This window comes from Lonchura striata, chromosome 36 (genome assembly GCF_050655825.1).
Source record: "Lonchura striata isolate lonStrDom1 chromosome 36, ASM5065582v1, whole genome shotgun sequence".
NCBI lineage: Eukaryota > Metazoa > Chordata > Aves > Passeriformes > Estrildidae > Lonchura > Lonchura striata.
The window spans coordinates 9,438,656-9,457,096 of record NC_140738.1 but is presented as its reverse complement, the minus strand read 5'-3'; the positions used below and the strand labels follow the sequence as shown (position 1 = coordinate 9,457,096).

The following is an 18,441-nucleotide window of genomic DNA, read 5'->3' as shown; positions in this document are numbered from 1 at the left end:
AATCCTATCTCACAGCTGGAAATGAGTAAGTATATTCTAGTGAGTGCACTGGTAATTAGCCAACACTGAACCCACGCCACTAACTGAAGCATTGGCTGAGAAATCTCAAAATGGTGAACCAAAACCACTACAGAAACTTCCTGACAAACTGCAAGAGAGCAGAGAGAAATTGAGGCAGACCCATGGTTTGTCAGGACTTGCTTGATCCTAATGAGCCCCGTGGTGCATTTGGAGCTGAGCACTGGAACCTCAGGCCTGAGAGGAGATTGCACAAACCTTTCCTGGAGTCAAAGTCAGAGGAAAACCCCGAAGTGGTTGGAGTCTAAAGCATTAATGGGAACCACAAAGGTCCATCTATACCGCAGGCTCTTCATGGAATTCTTGGAGGAGAGAACTGGAGGCCAGGATGGCACAAAAACCTCTCAGAGACTGAAAATGGCACAAAGAACTCTCAAGGTGGAGAGGAAAATACAAAGTACCTTACAAAAGTTAAGAATCTCAAAGTATTCATGAGCCCCACTGAGTGCCTGTGCAAAGCTCTCAAGGGACTCATTAAAGAAAATAATTGGGGCCATGATTGCACAAACCTCTCACAGAGTCTGTAGCAAAAGGGAAACACCAAGTACCTTAAAACAACTGAAGTACTTTGAAGCATTAATGAGCCCCTATGAGTGTTGTTCCTGACAAAGCTTCGCCAGAGACTAATTAAAGCAGATAACTGGGGCCATGATTACAGAAAACTCTCAGAGACTCCAAGGCCAAAAGCAAAAGCCAAAGTCCTTTGAAAAACCTGCAGGCCCTGGAATCATGAAGGAGCCCCCAGGGCCATTCCTGACCAAGGCTCCCCAGGGACTCCTTCCAGCAGATCCTTGAGGCCACTGGGATGTGGGCTAGGGGGGGATGCTGAGAGCAGGAGCAGGGGCTGACAGTGCCCAGCCTGGCTGGGGCTGTGCCAGGAGGCCCCAGGGCCTCAGGACAAGGTGTCTCCTCACAGCCCTTGGTGGCACAGACCCTGCTGTGCCCCAGGGCACCAAGACTTGGCTTCTCTTTGTCCTCTCCTTTCATCAGTGCCTCCAGTTCTCTGCTCTGCCTGGGGCCTGGGGACACTTTCTCAATCATGTCCCTCAGTGGAACCCATTAAAAGTCAGAGAAACTTTGGAGTTGGATTCTGACTTGGAGTTCTGGAGAGGTTTCCGCAGCTCCCTCTCAGGGCCTGATGTTCAGGGCTGAGCACAAAGCCCCAGAGGGTCATTAAAGTCCTTGTGCTGTGTCTGTGCTGCTGAGCAGGGCCGGGCTCCTGGCACAGAGGGTGATCCTGGTAACCAAGCAGAGCTTCAAAAGCACATTTCTCTTGCTGAGCAGCTCTTCTCTCAGCCCAGCAGGGCTGGGGCACTGCCTGCAGCCAGCCTGGGCACAGCACAGAGGCACAGAGAGCTTCAATCAGTCAGGGCTGGGAAGGGGCTGAGAAGTGCCTGGGGCAGAATCACTGCCAGCCCTTGGCACAGGAACCTCTGGCTGCAGGACAATGCAGCTGCAGCTCCTGGAGAGATCTCCTAAAGCTGGAACATGCCAATGCCCACAGAGCCTGTGAGTGCATTCTCTGCTCATCTCCTGTGCAGAGCAGCCAGGGGTGCCCAGGGCTGTCCTGCAGAGCAGGGTCCTGCAGCCCAGGGCGCTGTGCTGGGCCAGGGACTCTGCTGCCTGCCAGGGACAGCTCTCAGCCGGCCCTGGAGCTGCTCCCAGCGCTGGCCAGGAGCTGTGGGGGGAAGGAGCCACCCTGAGCAGGGCAGGTGCTGCTGCTGAGAGGGGCTGGCTGGGGCAGGGCTGCTCCAGCTCCAGACCAGCCTGGGCACAGCTCCGGAGGACACTTTCCAAAGAAGGTAAGCCTGGGATTGCTGTAAAGGTCCGGAGCTGTCCTGAGAGTGTTTTCAATTTCCTTCTTGGAGCAGGGTGGGAAAGTTGGGGTGGTGACAAGATTACTTTTGCTTTTCCTATATTTGTCATATATTCACGGTTCTGTAAATTACTATGTTATAGTTATAAAACTATAATCCTTACCTAACTCTATTAAACTTTAACTATTTTGAACTACAATTATATAGTTAAAATAATTATAATCCTTAATTAACTCTAGTACGTTTCCTTAACTTTCTCTTAGATTGTAGAACAATAAGCTGACTGTCTAAATGCATTCCAGAAATTCTGTATAGTCTTATTATCAGGAAGTGGACCTACAAGAAGAACATTTTGGTTTTTGAATGTGATCAGTGATAACAAAAAGCGGGGCGAAGAAGTCCTTAGACCTACTCCAATGGGTTGGGCAAGGGGTATTTAACAGGGAACTGAATCCCCTATAGGATGTTCCTGTTAAATAACCTAATTATTCAACCTTAATGAATGGCTGAAATCAGGGTTTGACCTTTCCTCATCCCCACTCATAAACCTGGAAGCTTCCAATAAAGGTCTGGTTTTAACTTCACTGTTCTAACACTGTTGCAAGGGTTCTTTTTTTCTCTTGATTATAGACAACAGGGGGATGAGAGAAGCAGAACAGGAATTGTAATCCCAGAATCACAGAACATTCTGAGTTGAAAGGGACACACAGGATCATCAAAGGAATGTTTGAACATTTACAGAGGCTCCAGAACTGTGACTTTGGCTGGTCAGTGTCTCTGCTGGGAGCCTCCCAAAGGGCCTTCAGCCACTCCTCAGTCCTGGGCAGCAGCAGCATCACCTCTGCAGGGCCCAGCAGGGCTCTCCTGAGCTGCCCTTGCCCAGCTGCACACAGAGCCTGTCCCAGCCAGGGCCCTGCACACAGGCAGGTTTCTGTAGGGCCGGGCCGAGGGCACACAGGGTGGGATGGGCTCTGTGAGCGCTGGCAGGGACATGGCACCTCTCAGGAGGGGATGTCCAGGCCCAGGGAGATGCTCAGGGAAGCAGAGGGGGCTGAGCAGTGCAGTGCTGGGGGAACAAGCCCATCCAGCCCCTCACCTTCCCTGAGCCACAGGGAATCCTTTGCCTCTCACATCTCTCTCTGCCTAATTCTGAGTGCAGTAGGAATGCTGGGGATTTCTGACCTCAGAGAGCGAGGAATGGTGGGTGGGTAGGAAAAACATTCCCTACATATTTTCCCTGCTGTCCATGTCCTCCAGACTTGGTAGTGCAGATAGTACCAAGCCCTTCTGCAGTAAGAGTGATTCCCCTGAAAAATTCTGAATATCAAGCCTTGTCCCTCTGCCACAGGGCCACAAACCCAGGGCAGCAGGGCAGGGATGGCTCCTTAATTGCCCCCACACACAGGCTGGGCTGCTCCTGACACATTCAGCCAGCACAGCTGGGGCTCAGGCAGGGACCTGGGTGAAGGTTTTCCCAGAGCAGGAACAAGGGTGAGTGAGTCTCAGCAGGACAGTCTGCAGGGAATGGCCCAGGTTTGGCTCCATGTAACCTCTCCTGACTTTTCCCTGTCCTTTCTCCATGAACAGGTGCCCATGTGCAGCCAGAGCAAATGTCCAACAGCAGCTCCATCAGCCACTTCCTCCTGCTGGCACTGGCAGACACGCGGCAGCTGCAGCTCCTGCACTTCTGCCTCTTCCTGGGCATCTCCCTGGCTGCCCTCCTGGGCAACGGCCTCATCATCAGCGCCGTAGCCTGCGGCCACCACCTGCACACGCCCATGTTCTTCTTCCTGCTCAACCTGGCCCTCAGCGACCTGGGCTCCATCTGCACCACTGTCCCCAAAGCCATGCACAATTCCCTCTGGGACACCTGCACCATCTCCTACACAGGATGTGCTGTTCAGCTCTTTTTCTTCATGTTCTTCATTGGATCAGAGTATTTCCTACTGACCATCATGTGCTACGACCGCTACGTGTCCATCTGCAAACCCCTGCACTACCGGACCCTCCTGTGCAGCAGAGCTTGTGCCCACATGGCAGCAGCTGCCTGGGCCAGTGCCTTTCTCAATGCTCTCATGCACACAGCTAGCACATTTTCCCTGCCCCTCTGCCATGGCAATGCCCTGGGTCAGTTCTTCTGTGAAATCCCCCAGATCCTCAAGCTCTCCTGCTCCAAATCCTACCTCAGAGAACTTGGGATCATTACTGTTACTGTGTCTGTGGGATTTGCTTGTTTTGTGTTCATTGTTTTCTCCTATGTGCAGATCTTCAGGGCTGTGCTGAGGATCCCCTCTGAGCAGGGACGGCACAAAGCCTTTTCCACCTGCCTCCCTCATCTTGCTGTGCTCTCCCTGTCCCTCAGCACTGCAGTGTTTTTCTACCTGAAGCCCCCCTCGATGTCCTCCCCATCCCTGGATCTGTCAGTGTCAGTTCTGTACTCGGTGGTGCCTCCAGCCCTGAACCTCCTCATCTACAGCCTGAGGAACCAGGAGCTCAAGGCTGCAGTGAGGAGACTGATGACTGGATGCTTTCAGGGACATTAAAGTGCTGGACAATTTCTGCAAATCACTTGTAATAAAAGTAATCTTTGGTACTTCTTGCTGTTTTCCTCTTTTAGGTTCTTTTTCTTTGTTTTGCATTTTGATGTTGTCCACAAATAAATGTCATTCCTTGTGCCATTTCTCATTTTGTTTCTCTCCACCTTCCCTGTGGCCGCCGACTGTGTCAATGAGGGTCTGTACTCTCAGTGGCTTTAAAGGAACTAAAGGATCTCCCAGCAGAGTTTTCTGCAGAGATGCCCTTTTGTTGCCTTCTCTGGAGCTGCAGCAGCAATGTCTGCGTGCAGAGCTGGGGCAGATCAGTGCTGGCACAGCAGCTCTGCTCAAGAAAGAAGAAGTCTCTGGAGCAGTAAAATTCATCATCAGCCCCTAAGTGTCTGAGGATGCATCCCCATCAGAGCAGCAATGAGCAGAAATGGGCACAGCTTTGTGGCTGCCCCAGCTCTGGGATGGGCATTGGGCCTGGAGCAGGAGCAGCTCTGGAGGGCCCCAGGGCCGGGGCTCTTGTGCTGGCCTGGGCAGATGGGATGGCAGCAGGGGCTGCAGAGCTCTCAGCACCTCAGGCAGAGGGGAGCAGGGCAGCCAGGGAGCTCCTTTGGCCTTAGCCAAGCCCCTTCCCCCATGGTGGGGCTGAGTCCTGGCTGAGCTGCAGCTGCTGCTGTGCCCTTGGCAGGGGCTGAGGCCGTGGGGCAGTGCCCAGAGCAGCCTGGGCTGAGCAGAGCTGTGGGGCCAGAGCCGGCTGGGCTGTGCTGGGGAGAGGCCCTTGGTGCTGCCCAGAGCTCAGGGCAGCTGGCAGAGCTGGCAGGGAGCTGGGCTGGGCTGGGAGAGCCTGGCACAGGAACCATCAGTGTCCATCTCAGCCTGGCTGAGCGGGCAGGGGCAGGACTCAGCCCAGGCCTTGTGGGGCAGGGCCAGCGCCTGGGCAGGCATTGAAAACAGGCAAGAGCCCCAGAGAGGAGGCTGCTCTGTGCCCTTGGGGCACGGACAGAGCAGGGAGGGGCCCAGGACATTTGTCAGCGCCAGCCTCTGTCTGTGCCAGCCCTGGGCAGCCCTGGCTGCTGAGCCCAGCTCTGCCCTGGGCTGAGTTTGGCTGTGGCCCAGCTCCATCCTCCTGCGGGGCTCAGGGCCTGTTCCCAGCCATGGCCAGCCCTGGCCGCCTCTCTGCTGGCCCCGAGGCCGGCAGAGCCCGGGCAGGGCTGTCTGTGCAGCCCCACAGGTGCCACGGGCTCGGCAGGAGCTGGCAGAGGCTGCCCAGCAGGGAGGCCATGGGGCACAGAGCCCCAAGGCTGCCCAGGGCCCCACGGCACAGGGGCCGTTCCCAGCCGCAATGCTCCTGTCCTGGGCTGGGCTGCACAGGGGCTGTGGCACCATGGCTGGGCCAGCACAGGGCCACCGAGGGGCCACGCAGCCGCTGCCGGGGCTGGCAGCAAGGCCGGGCACAGACAAGGAATTGCTGAGCATGGCCTGCGCTGGCCAGGGCTGCCTGTGCCCAAGGCAGAGCTCAGCTGCCCTTGGGGCTGCAGGAACACTCAGGAGCCCAAAGAGCCTCCATGGCTGTGCTGGAGACCAAGGCTGGAGCAGGGAAATGCAGGGATGCTGTGCCATGGGGAGGGCATGGAATTCCAGCACACACCTCAGCTCTCTGATGGTCCCGGCACCGTGCTGGGCCCTGTTCCAGACTGGAGCAGAGCAGATGTTGATGGCACAGGAGCCCTGCGGGGCTGGCAGGGACCTGCAGCTTGCAAGGTGCTCTGCTCTCCCTCAGCTCCTCTCGGAGAGATCCAATCCCAGCTCGGCACCTCAGGGCACAAGTGGCACTGCCTGTTCATGGGCACACAGCTGATGTCTGCCTGGAAAGGGACACAGGTATTAATACTTGTACATTTCTTGTTATACAAGGACATTTTTATTGTCTTGGTCAGTTCACTACTTTTAAAAAATATCAAAGTTTTCCCCACCAGTAACAGGAATTTCCTGGAGGTGTACTGTTGAGGAAAGAGAAGCAATACTGATCTTCCCATCTTCTTGAATCACCAGTATTCTCTTTGTACCATCTCCCCCTTTCTTCAGGGGTTTCCAGTTCTCCTGTTGAAATGGTCATGTCTTAGGGCATCTCTTCACCAGACCAGCTGGTTCTATGTCCCAACTGTTGCCCCCAGATTTCTTCCTCTAGGTGCTCTTTGGTCATTCAAGGGCCTCTCAAGTGACTCGATTCATGCTTTGAACAACACGGAATGACCCAATCTTTCTGAAGTTAGAATAAATATGAATGATATCTTATTGTGTTTATATCCATCACAGAATTACCATTTCCTATGTCTTTGTCTAAAACTGTTCCTGTACAGAAATCCCCTGCGGATGAGGGACATGTCAGATGCTGCTGGGCATCACAGAGAGCTGAGGGAAGAGCTGAAATGGTTATTAAACTGATCAAATGTTTAACTTTTGTTCGTTGGCAAGAAACCTTTCTGTGCCTCTGAGTGTCACCATCCCTGAGCCCAAAGGACACAAACCTGATGAGTTGTGGTTCCCACTGCAGGGGCTGCACTTGGACCTTGGCTCTGCACAGGAGAGCTCTTCATCCACTTTCCCTCTTTTCCTCCCTCTGGGCATGGAGGCAGCTCCTGACTTCAGCCTGTGACTCGTGTGTGCAAAGAGCAAATCTGGGAAGAATTGGGGCAGGGAAGGTTTTGGGGGACCTTGGGATCTGTGCTGGGCACAGAAGGTGTTTTCCACTGCTCTGAGACTGTCTGGATTTAATATCCAGCAGAGGAATGACTTTTGCATTTGATGGAGCTGTGCCTTCCCCAGGCTTTGTTGGCTGGCAATAAATGAACATCCCTCTGTGTCTGGGGCAGCTCCTTCTCCAAGGAAAGCAGGTGGGAGTTGGAGCCAAGGAGCTGAAACCTGCAGGTGCAGCCTGGGCTGGAGGGAGCTCAGATTTGCACAAGGCTGCTCTGAGTGCCAGGGCTGGGATGGGGGAAATGGTGGGGTGGGGGTAGGGACAGAGTCTGATGGATTGTCAGCCATAAAGGGTCTTTATTTTCGTATCTATTCAAACTGCATGAGGAGGTACTTGGATTCAGTGTCAATTGGAGATTGCACATATCAATGTATTAACTAAAAAATCAAAATGGGACCTAAAAAATGGTTCCTCACTCCCTGTGTAAATAAAATTCATTCATTTCAATTACACTAATGCAATCCGCCTAACCAACCACAAAGGATTTGAAAACATAAATCAAATTATTCCCAGAGGCTTGGCTTGTTAATGTGTTCTGAATGTTAATGAGCCCTGGAGCACTGAATTCCTGCACTGAAGAGCTGAAGGCTGAAGAAGCCTCTGGAGCAGTAAAATTCAGCAGCAGCCTCCAAGTGTCTGAGGATGTCAGCAGCCCCCACTGAGGCCATCCCTGCCCAGAGACCCTGGGGGAATGGGCAGACAAGGAGAGCGTCCCTGGGGCTGGGGCAGCAGAACTCAGAGGCACCAGCGGCTCCAGCTGGGAAATGGAGTGTGGGATGGGGCTGTGAAAGCCCTGCCTGGGCTGTGCCAAGCAGGACACACAAGCCCTGACCCCCATACAATAAAAAACTCTCTCAAGGTGACATTCAAAAGGAATGACAATTATTTCTGTCCTCTGAGTTGGATGGACTGGAGCAATACTATCAGGAGTTTCTCAGGAGCTCTAAACAACTAAACAGCCTTTACTAGGAAATTTAGAAAAATCAGAGAAACTTTGGCAAATGTTTTAATATGGCATTCAATCAACAAAAAAAACTTCTCAAGGCATTAACTTGGCCCATTCAACTTCACAAACTCTAAACCTGTTCAATTTTAAGATAATCAAAATTTGCAAGAGGACAGAAACAGAAGAAGTAGACACAGAAAGAGAGAAAAATAATACTTAGAGAAGCACACACAGAGCTACCAACTACTGGATTCCTGCAATGTTCAGCTGGAAATTCCAAGAGGAGGAAGGGTCAAGATGTTTGCTTGCCTTGTGGTCAGCCTTAAATACCCCTTGGTGTTCCTGAGCCCTTCCCCCAAGTGGGACCTGGGGTCATTTGGTCACTCAGGAGCTGGGCTGGGGCTCCAGAGGTGGCTGTGGAGCATTGCCTGTGCTGTGACAGGGACTGGCAGACGCTGCTGGGCTGGGATAGAGGCTCTGGGGAGATTGGGGTTCCAGGGCAGGGCAGTGTTGGGGTTCCAGGGCAGGGCAAGGCTGGACCTGCCCCTTCCTCCCACACACGTGAAATGTTTCCAGCCAGCAATCTCCTCCAGTCTGTCACAACAGTCAATATTGGTGGTGAAATCCCAATATGGACATTGACACCTGCAGGAGAAGGACAGTTCTTTTCTATAGGAAGGAAAGCCCCGAGCCCCAGTGAGAAGAGACCCTGCAGGTGCCAAGCTGTCAGGCAGCCCCTGGAGGTCAAACCAGCCAGACCTGTTCCATGTTCCCTTGGATCCTTGGGACCCCACAGTGTCCCAGGGGTCTCCATGGTTCCCATGCCCCAGAATGTCAAGTGACTCCTCTGTTCCATGAGGCCCAAAATGTCACGATGGACCTTTGGACCCTGGGGGTTTGTGGTGTCACAATGGTCTCCTTTGGCTCCTCAGTGTCACAATGGAACACTGATGACACGAGGCCCTGCAGTGTCACAATGGACCTTTGGTTCCCTGCAGCCCTGCAGTGCCACAAAGGCCTCTTGGTTTCTCGAGGCCCCACAGTGTCACAATGGTCCTCTTGATTCTGTGGGGATCCCCAGGGTCACAATGGTCTCACTGGTGCTGTGAGGCCTCACAGTGTCACAATGCTTTGCTTATTCCGTGGGGCCTCATAGGATCCCAATGGTCTCCATGATTCCATGGTGCCCCACAGTGTCACAATGGCCCTTTGGTTCCATGAAGCTGTGAAGTCTCTTAATGGTGTCTCCATGACTCCATGAGGCCTTGCAATGTCACAATGGACCTTTGGCTCCCTGGGATCTCACCATGTCACAACTGTCCCTTGGTCCCATGACACCCCAAAGTGTCATAAGGGTCTCCACGGTTCCATGAGGCCCCACGGTGTCACATTGGCCCCTTGGTTCCATGGTTCCTGTGCTGGTGCATTCCCCCCTCCCCTTCTCAGGCCGCCCTGCCAGATGAGAAATGCTCGCTGGCCTCGGCCTTGGCCAGCAGCCCCTGGGCTCAGCTCCTCTGGAGCTCAGCACAAACACGCTCTGCTCCAGGCACTGCTGCTGCCCAGCCAGCTCCTGGCTGCTTTAGGAGCAGCCCTGGGAACTGTTTGTGTTCCCTCGGTGGCACAACATCCCTGTTCTCAGCCTGCCAAAGAAAGCTGCTGATGCCAAGTGCAGCCAGGATGAAACATGGCTGGGACTGCAGCCCCTCTCTTGGGGCCCTACAAACAGCGCTCCAAAAGAAGCCCTTGGAGCTCTCCTGGGCCAGCGACTCCCTCTGAGTGGGGCCTCTCCGAGCCGGGAACTCTCCCGTTTGCTGCACTCGGGGATCCCCAACAACGAGGGAGCCTGGGCCGATCCCCCCACTCCTCCAGGCTCAACCCTTCCCTGCTGGGGAGATGCCAAAGCATCCCCAGGGAGCATTTCCCTTTGCTCAGGGGAATTTCTCACAGGTGCCTTGCACTGACTCTCTGTGTCTGTGTGCACACAGGAGTGCCTGTGCTGGGGAAATGTGGCAGGAATGCTGCTCCCTGAGGGGTCTGACTGCCTTGGATAGCAGAGCCAGTCAGGCCTGTAGGTAAGGCTAAATCACGAGGTCTAAGCTAAGTTAAACGCTGCTAAGAGTTGTTCTTTTGCTAAGTTCATATGTTTAATATAAGTTATATGTTAAGTTAAATATTGTTAAATGTTATTCCTGTTTTAAATTGCATAGTTATAGGTTATAAGTTAGGTTAAATACTGTTAAGCTCTGTTCTTTTGCTAAATTGTTAAGTTTAATGTAGAAATTAAGGTAAAGGTATAAGGTAACTCCTATTAGGTTTTAGGTCTGTTAAGGTTTTGGGCCATATTCCTTTTATCCTTGCCCTCATTTTTTTTGTGTCACACACACAGGGACAGTTCTCGGTTCATTTCTGGTTTGATTGCCTGGATTTTGTTTGGTTTTGTTGTTGCTTTGTTTCCTTGCTGTGCCTGAAGTGTCCAGTCAGGAGCAGAGTGACTCTTGCCAAGGAACTTTGTGCTGCTGTCACTTTAATATTAAATCTGGTTTTTGCTGGGGATTTTTTCAGCGCTCTCAAACCCTCATTGGTCACAGGGTGAAGGAGCCCTGGCCTAGGCTCTGGCCCTGGGGGACACGGGGACGCTGCCGGGGGGTCCCTGTCCCCCTGTCCCACCCCCACAGCCCCGGCCCCCGTCCCCGTGTCAGGCTCTGGGTTCGATCTCGTGGAACATCCTCTGGGGGAGGCTGTGGCGCCGGGGGCGGGGGGACTTGGGGGGACAGGGGACCCCGCTGTGCACGAGCAGCGTTGGACTTCTCTAGGGGAACTGGGAGGGGGCTAGGGCAGAGTGACCTCCCTGGTGACCTCACACAGCCTCTCAGATGTCACATAGCCATCTCTGTGATGTCACACAGCCCAGTCTGTAATGTCATACAGGCCCTGTGATGCTGGGCAGTTCCGGCGCCATCCCAGCAGTGGCCTCTCCCTCCTGCCCCGTCCCGCAGCCAGTGCCACCCTTGGGGCTCTGGGCTATGGCTTCTTCTCCCTGGTCATCCCCTGCTGCCCGCCCAGGTTTTCCCGAGGAGCTGCTGCCCCTGAGCCAGAGGCTCTGCTCTGCTGCCCTGTGTACCCCGGGGCTCCCAAAACACCCCACGGCCAGGCTGAGCCCAGAGTGTCACAATGTCCCCTTGGGTCCATCAGGCCCCACAGTGTCACAATGCTCCCTGCGCTCTCTGAGGCCCCACATCACCCAGGCCAGGCCATTGCTGTGGTTCCAGTCCCTCCCAGTATGATCCCAGTGATTCCCAGTCTCTCTCAGTATATCCCACTTGATCCCAGCATGCTCCCAGTCACTCCCACTTCCTCCCAGTTGCTTCCAGCATAATTCCAGTTGCCCAGAACCACTTCTAGCCACCCTCAGTGCAGTACCAGTTGCTCCCAGTATATCCCAGTTGCACCGACCATGGTCCAAACTGCCCTCAGCATGTTCCTGGTCACTCCCAGTATGATCCCAGTCCCCCTCAGTGTTGTTCCAGTTCCACCCAGTATGTTCCCAGTTGCACCTAGTCACCCCTAGTACAGTCCCGCTCACTGCCAGTATGACCTCAGTGGCCCCCATTATAGACACAGTCACTCGCAGTTGCCCTCACTTGCCCCCAAAATGGTCCCAGCTGTTCCCAGTGTTGTCCCCTCCAGTATGGTGCCAGACACTTCCAGTATATTCCAATTGCCCCCAGCATGCTCGATCCCAGTCACCCCAGAGTCCCCAGTATGGTTCCAGTTGCCCCCAGGATGACCTCACTCATTCCCAGTATATCCCAGTTACCTCCAGCAGGCCCCCAAACCCCCTCCCAGCACCACAAATGGCCGCAAGAGCCACAACAGCCTCTCTCAGTTCCACCAGGAGTCCCTAAAACCCCTCCCAGCCCTCCATGGAGCTGAGCGGGAAAGGTTGGTGGACAGGAACATCCCCAGCAAGGGTCAGCTAGGACACTTCAGCAGCAATTTGGGCATATTGTGGGGAACACTTGGACTGGGCAGACGCAGGCCAGGGACTGGGACAGACAGCCGGAATTCCTGGAGAACAGATGAGGTTAGATGGACCCGTTCTGCTGGAACAACTACAAGAGCATGGCCATGTCCCTTGGCTTGGATGGTCCCACAACACCCAAATCCTCCCCTTAACCTCAAATTCACATTCAAATCCCAGTAAAATGATTCAGCTTTAGATCTCTTTACTTGATTTCTTTATTTTTACCCCAATTCTAGGTGTTTTGATGGGATAAACAAGGAGATTATTCAGGTGGGAAAAGATCTCCATGATCATCCATTATTGCTTGATGCCACCAGAAGAAAAAGTGACACAGCAGGTAAGAATTTCTTGGGCTTTAAAGTCAAAGAAACAGCTCTTCCCAATTAATTTTCAATGTTGATCAGAGTCCCGATGGATTTTCCTGGTCTGTGTTCATCCAAGTGTCTATGGGCATCCAGGAGGATTTGAAGACCACTTTCCAGGTGTCTTCTCATCAGAGATCACAAGGAATGTGGGTCACCAGGGCTCTGACCAACATGGGTCTTCTAAAGGGGGATGGAGTGGGAGTAGCGCATGAAGCTCTTCCTGCAGTCGGGGCAGTCACAGGGCTTCCCTTACCTGTGCCTAAGTTGGTGTCGAGTCAAGTGAAAGCTCCTGGAGAAGCTCTTCCCACACAGGGGACACTCATAGGGCCTCTGCCTGGTGTGGATGTGCCGGTGCCGGACAAGGTGGGAGTTTTGCTTGAAGCCCCTCCTGCAGTCAGGGCAGCGGAAGGGCCTATCCCCGTTGTGAATCCGCTGGTGCTTGCAGAGAGCAGAGCTCCACCTAAACCTCTTCTGACACTCGGGACACTCATAGGGTCTCTCCCCAGTGTGGATGCGTTGGTGGATGATGAGTTCTGAGCTCCAGCCGAAGCCCTTCCCACACTCCCCACACTTGTAGGGCCATTCCCCGGTGTGGATCATCTGGTGGCGGATCAGGTGGGATTTCCGCCTGAAGCTCTTCCCACACTCCGAGCACTTGTACGGCTTCTCCCCATCATGAAGCTGCTCATGGACCACCAGCTCTGAGCTCTGGCTGAAGCTCTGCCCACCTTCCTGACACTGGGTGTGTCTTTCCTCCTCAGATGACCTTGGGCTGGTTTTGCAGCCCCTCCTCCTGTGGGATCTCTGGGGCTTTTCCTCCCCGTTGGGTTCCTGTGCTGTGGAGCCAGTCAAAATGGCCTCTTCCATGAGGTTCTGCTGCGGGGATTTGTCCTTCCTGGTCTCTATCTGCAGCTCCTGCTCTGGGGGAGGAAGGACAAGGAGAGGATGGGATTTGCCAGAGGGAAGGGCAGGGAGATCCCCCGAATGGATCCCCATCAGGAGGACACTGGTAGCGGGGCTGTCCTGCAGCTGGGGGCCAGGCTGGGCTGGGAGATGGAGCAGGAGAGAGGGGGAAAGGGGCACTGACTTCCTCCTCACCTGCCTGGGCATCCCAGGGCATCTTCCTCTTCCTTGCAGCCTCCTCCTCCATCTGGAAGATATTTGGAGATGGGAAATCCTGTTTTGAAAGGAAAACAAGGGATGAGCACAGTGAGTTTTGTACTGGTTTCAAAGCAAACCTGGGAGAGAGTCTAAGCCAGAAGGACAATTTAATAGGAAAATTAAGATCAAAGCTATGATACAGAAAGACTGGTTTAAACTCACAGGGTCAGGATATAACCTGATAATCAGGGTGGTGGTAGCAGGCTGATGAAATGGTGGCTGCAGTCCGGCTGGAGTCATGAACGTGATTCCGTCAAAGCAGTGATCCTGTAGAAGGGTCTGGTCTTCCTCTGAAGGTCCAGTGGTGTTTATGGAGCTCTTGTCCTCTGGGAATGCAGCAGGCAAGGTGATCGTGGTGTTGCAAGGGTGAGATTATATCCAGGCAGGAATGCTTGGTTCCTCCCCCTGGGCGGAGCATCCCACAATGGGATGATGTAATTTTATCAGTCCTGCAGTGACACTCAATGGCCCATTAAGAGAAGATGGCCCCTGGAGGGCATTATCAGGGCTGAGCCATGGAAGAGATAAAGAACACTGCCCCACCTGTTGATAACAGTTTATGGAGATGGTGACTGAAAACACTTTTGGTTACATCTGACATTTTAACCTGAAACAGTGAGGCAATCCCTGCTCGGGGTGGGGGGTGAACACCACCCCCCTTACCCAAACTGGCTCAGGTGTAAAACCCCCACCCTGGGAAGGCCACGCACACAGGGGACAATGTCACACTTGCCCTGTCCCAGGGGAGATCTCTGTTCCTGTCAGTCCCTTGCTCTCTCCCCTTTTCTCTTTCTTTCCATCTCTCTCTCTACCTCACATTTACTGTCAATAAAATCCACTTTGGATTTGGTCTCCTTAGCAGCTTAATTGCGGCAGAGGCATCTCTCCAACAATTTTGTTAACCAGATTGTGACATTATTTTTGCACAGTGAGTTCAGGGCACTGTTGTCTGACCCCAAGCGTGTTTGACAGCAGCGTGGTTCCCTCCTCTGAGAAGGTTTTGCCTCTTTCTGGAGGATCTCTTGGAAACTTGGATGCATCTTTCTCTGAGCAACTTATGGAAGAACTTATGAGGAAAATGGCTGTTGTAGGTGGCCAGTGTAAAGAAAATATTTTGTTTTCCTTCTTTGAAAAGTCTGTTAAAATCACTGAAAGAAAGGTAACAAATGATACCAGCAAGACTGACAAGTCCTGCAAGAAGCCCAGCTCTAACTAAATTCCTGAATAACTCCTGAATTCACAGGTTTGGAGGTTTTGTCGAAATATGAGAATCAATATCTTTTTCCTCCCTGTCACCTTTGTCATAGCTACACAGCGCAGTCCCTTCCTTTTAATAATCTGTATTGGGCCAAATTTTCACTTTTCTTTTATTGGAACCTGCTAGCAGCTGAGCTGGAGCTGCATGGGAACTGATGAAACTTGGAATTGCCACAGAATCGCTTCTATTCTTGGTTTATTAATGTTTGGGATTTGTTTGCATTTTCATCACAAGTGACTTGTGGGAAAATGAAATATTCATCAAAGTATTTTATGCAGAGTTATGTTTGATTTCTGCAAGTTTATTTTGTCTGGTTCCCAGGGGATATTCAAGGGGTCTCTGTCCCCTCACCCTGGGGGATGCTCAGGGGGTCTCCATCCCTCTGACCTTAGGGAAAGTTTGTGCAGGGCTGGGGACCAGGGGCTCTGTGTCCCTCTCACCGCTGAGGGTGCTCGGGGCTGGGGGGCTCTCCGACCTTCTCATCCTTGGGGAGGCCGGGGGGTCTCTGTCCCTCTCACCCCTGGTGTGACCCCACCCAAACATCATCGGGGTCTGAGGGACAGAGACACCCCCAAACCCCCAGAAGGGCTGAGCCTGGGATTTGGTTTGGGGCTGAGGATTTAGGAAAGGGCTGGAATTGGGTCTGGGGTTGGAGTTGGGGCTGAGATTTGGATTAGAGCTAGGATTGGGGTTAAGGCAAAACATGGGATTGGCTTTAGGGCTGAGGCTGGGATTGGGTCTGGGCCTAGATAAGTTTGGCACTGGGCTGAGATTAAATACGGAACTCTGAGTGTGTCTAACCGTGGAGTGAGATTGAGACCAGGATCAGGATCAGGTTTGGGACTGAGCACACACAGAGTGGGACAGGGGGGATGTCACTGCAGGATGTCCCTGGCATCGTCCCAGCCCTCCTCAGGCACCTCCAAACATGGGGGGCAGCTGGGTGCTCCAAGATCCAGGTGCTCCCATGCAGCCCCCCAATACCAGGTGAACATTCCCTGAGGGCTGCCCTGAATGTGATCCTTGGGACTCTGGGATCAGCCCTCACATCCCTGTGGGAGCAGCTGCAAACATGATGAGAGATTTTTCCCCTCCTCTTTCTTGTGGAAGGGTGAAGCCCAGCTGTCCTTTTCTGCTGCTGCCTCCTTCTCTCCTCAGCTGAGGATGTCAAACTCCCCAGGAGTAGGAAAATCCCCATTCCCTGTTTCCTTGTGGCTGCAGCCTGGAGCATCCGCTCAGAATGAAGAACTTTCTGACAGCCCTTGTGAATGACACCAGGAGGAGGTTGGTGAAAAAGTGAGGAAATTGTGTTTTGATTGGAAATACAAGATACAAAATTATTTCTTTTCATCCCATTCATTTTCAGTCCATGGCATTTCTGTTTTCAGAGTGCTACCTTCTCAGCTGATTGTGTTTGTGTCCTCCTTTCTCTCCTGCATTCCTTCACCTGCTCTGTTTCTCTCTCAGTATCTCTCTTGACCCAGGGCAGCTCTTACAAAAGACCCTGCCCTGATTTCATTCCCAATCCATGAGCTACAACAACCATGGGTGAAGTTATGAAGGCTGGCAGTGAAATGTCACTGTAGGATCTTGCTCCACTTGGCTTTTGGGTCCTTGTTAAGAGCTTTTCCTTCAAGGGCAGGAACATATTTTTCTGGCTGGGAACTGGAATTCCAGCCCCTGGGAGTGTGTGACATGGATCCCATAGGGGCATTCCTGAGGCTCTCAGGGTGCTGCTCCTGCTGTGCCTCCCAAGGAGCTGTGCAGGGCAGGGGACAAGGTGCAGCAGCTGTGTGAGCTCCCAGAGCACACAGCAAAGGTGGATTTGCTGGGCATTTTCTGGCACATTCACAGCTGGAAGCAGAGGGAAGAAGGAAAGGGAAGCGAGTCCCTGACAGAATCCCGGAACTATTGGGGTAGGAAGGGACCCTGCCTGCAGGTCCCAATCCCGTGAGGGAGTGTCAAGATCCGTTTGGAGGAGCAGGGTGTCATGATGTTTCATTTACTAATCCTCAAAATGCAAAAAGGCAAACAGCAAGGGACCATCACTTTAATCACAACAAATGCACCTTTATTATAGAGTGCCAACAGCAAATGCAATGGAGGGGACAGAAAGGAAATAAAGGATAGAAAGAAAAGGAGGGGAAAGGGGATTATAGGTACCAAGGCAGACAAAATCCTCTCTGGTCCAGACAATGACAATCTATTTTCTTGTGTCAGGGAGAATCTCAAAATCTTGGTAATCTCAGGGGTCTTTCATGGTCCTCTGTCTAAGGGGGGGAAACAGGCAAAAGAAAATGAAAGTCTATTGAAGTCATTGAGGGGGAACAGGTAGAATGAAGAATAAGTCCATTGAAGCCACCGAGGAGGAACAGGTCATGTTTTCAGCTGTGAAAGAGAGACATTGTCTTCTTAGTCCATCAACCACACCTGGGAAACATCTCACATTGATCAGGCCAGCCCTCCTCCCTGTGGTGGGGGTCTCAGTCTCAGTCCTTGGGAGGGGCTTCGATCTCTGTCTGTCACAGTGGTCACGAGAGAGATGAGGGGTCTTCCATGAGAGATCACCAGAGTTACCCCAAAGTTCATTTGGCCAAGAGGTGGGAAAATCCGTGGGTTCAGCAGGTATCATGAAGCCGGTGTGAGCGCGTAGAACAAGCCACTCCTTGCCAGGTCCTTGCCAGGCCCTGCTCGAAGCAGTGGTCTGTGGTGGTACAGCAAATACACCTGCAAAAATAACCTCTCCAAGCCGGAACTCCAATCAGGGTCTCCAGGATCTCAGTCTCTGCCATTGCGGCAAACATGAGGCAAAAATGAGGGGAACTTGGGACCGTCTCTTACACAGGGTGCTGATGTCCTTTGAAGGGGAACGATCCCCACATGTGTCCAGCACTGCAATAAACATACCATCTCTGCAACTCCTTACAGGATTTGTGGGGATTGATTTTCTATCTGCGTTTCAGCAGCAGAGCTAGCAGACTAAACAGCACATTTTACCTATGTTAGCAAGCTGCTAATACTTCAAAACAGCACATTTCACCTAAATCCAAATGGATTTCTATCCTGTTAAATTTAACCTGTAAAATACCCTGTTTCAACGCCCAAGCACATCTTGGCTGAGAGGGACAGAGCACTCCCCTGGCACAGGGGTGAGAATGATGGAGACCCCCTGGGGAATGGCTTGGGGTGACAGGGAGAGAGACACCTCCTCAGGAATGGCCTGGGGTAACAGGGATAGGGACAGGGACAGCCCCTGCGGAATAGCCTGGGGTGAAAGAGATGGAGACAACCCCTCAGGGGAATGCCCTGGGGTAACAGGGCCAGGGACACCCCTGGGGAATGGCCTGGAGTGACAGGGAAAGGGACAACCCATCCAAGCCCCTCCCAAGCATCCCCCAGGGTGAGAAGCACAGAGACCACTCGAGCATCCCCTGGGGACCAGATTAAACAAACTTGCCAGAAATCAAACTTAACCCTACAAAAAATGCCTT

General features: G+C 52.8%; 2 protein-coding genes across 2 annotated transcripts in view; one reads left to right on the top strand and one right to left on the bottom strand.

The window, feature by feature from the left end:
* Positions 1 to 13,398, bottom strand: part of LOC110484435 (uncharacterized) — a 308,610-nt gene extending 295,212 nt beyond the window's left edge. The window contains 1 exon segment of the mRNA XM_085565453.1: positions 12,785 to 13,398. Within this exon segment, the coding sequence (XP_085421579.1) occupies positions 12,785 to 13,398 (614 nt within the window).
* LOC146764129 (olfactory receptor 14J1-like) lies at positions 3,506 to 4,438 on the top strand. Its single transcript, XM_085565605.1, has one exon. The coding sequence runs from the start codon at positions 3,506 to 3,508 to the stop codon at positions 4,436 to 4,438; it is 933 nt and encodes a 310-aa protein (XP_085421731.1).
* Positions 13,399 to 18,441: the final 5,043 nt, after the last annotated feature.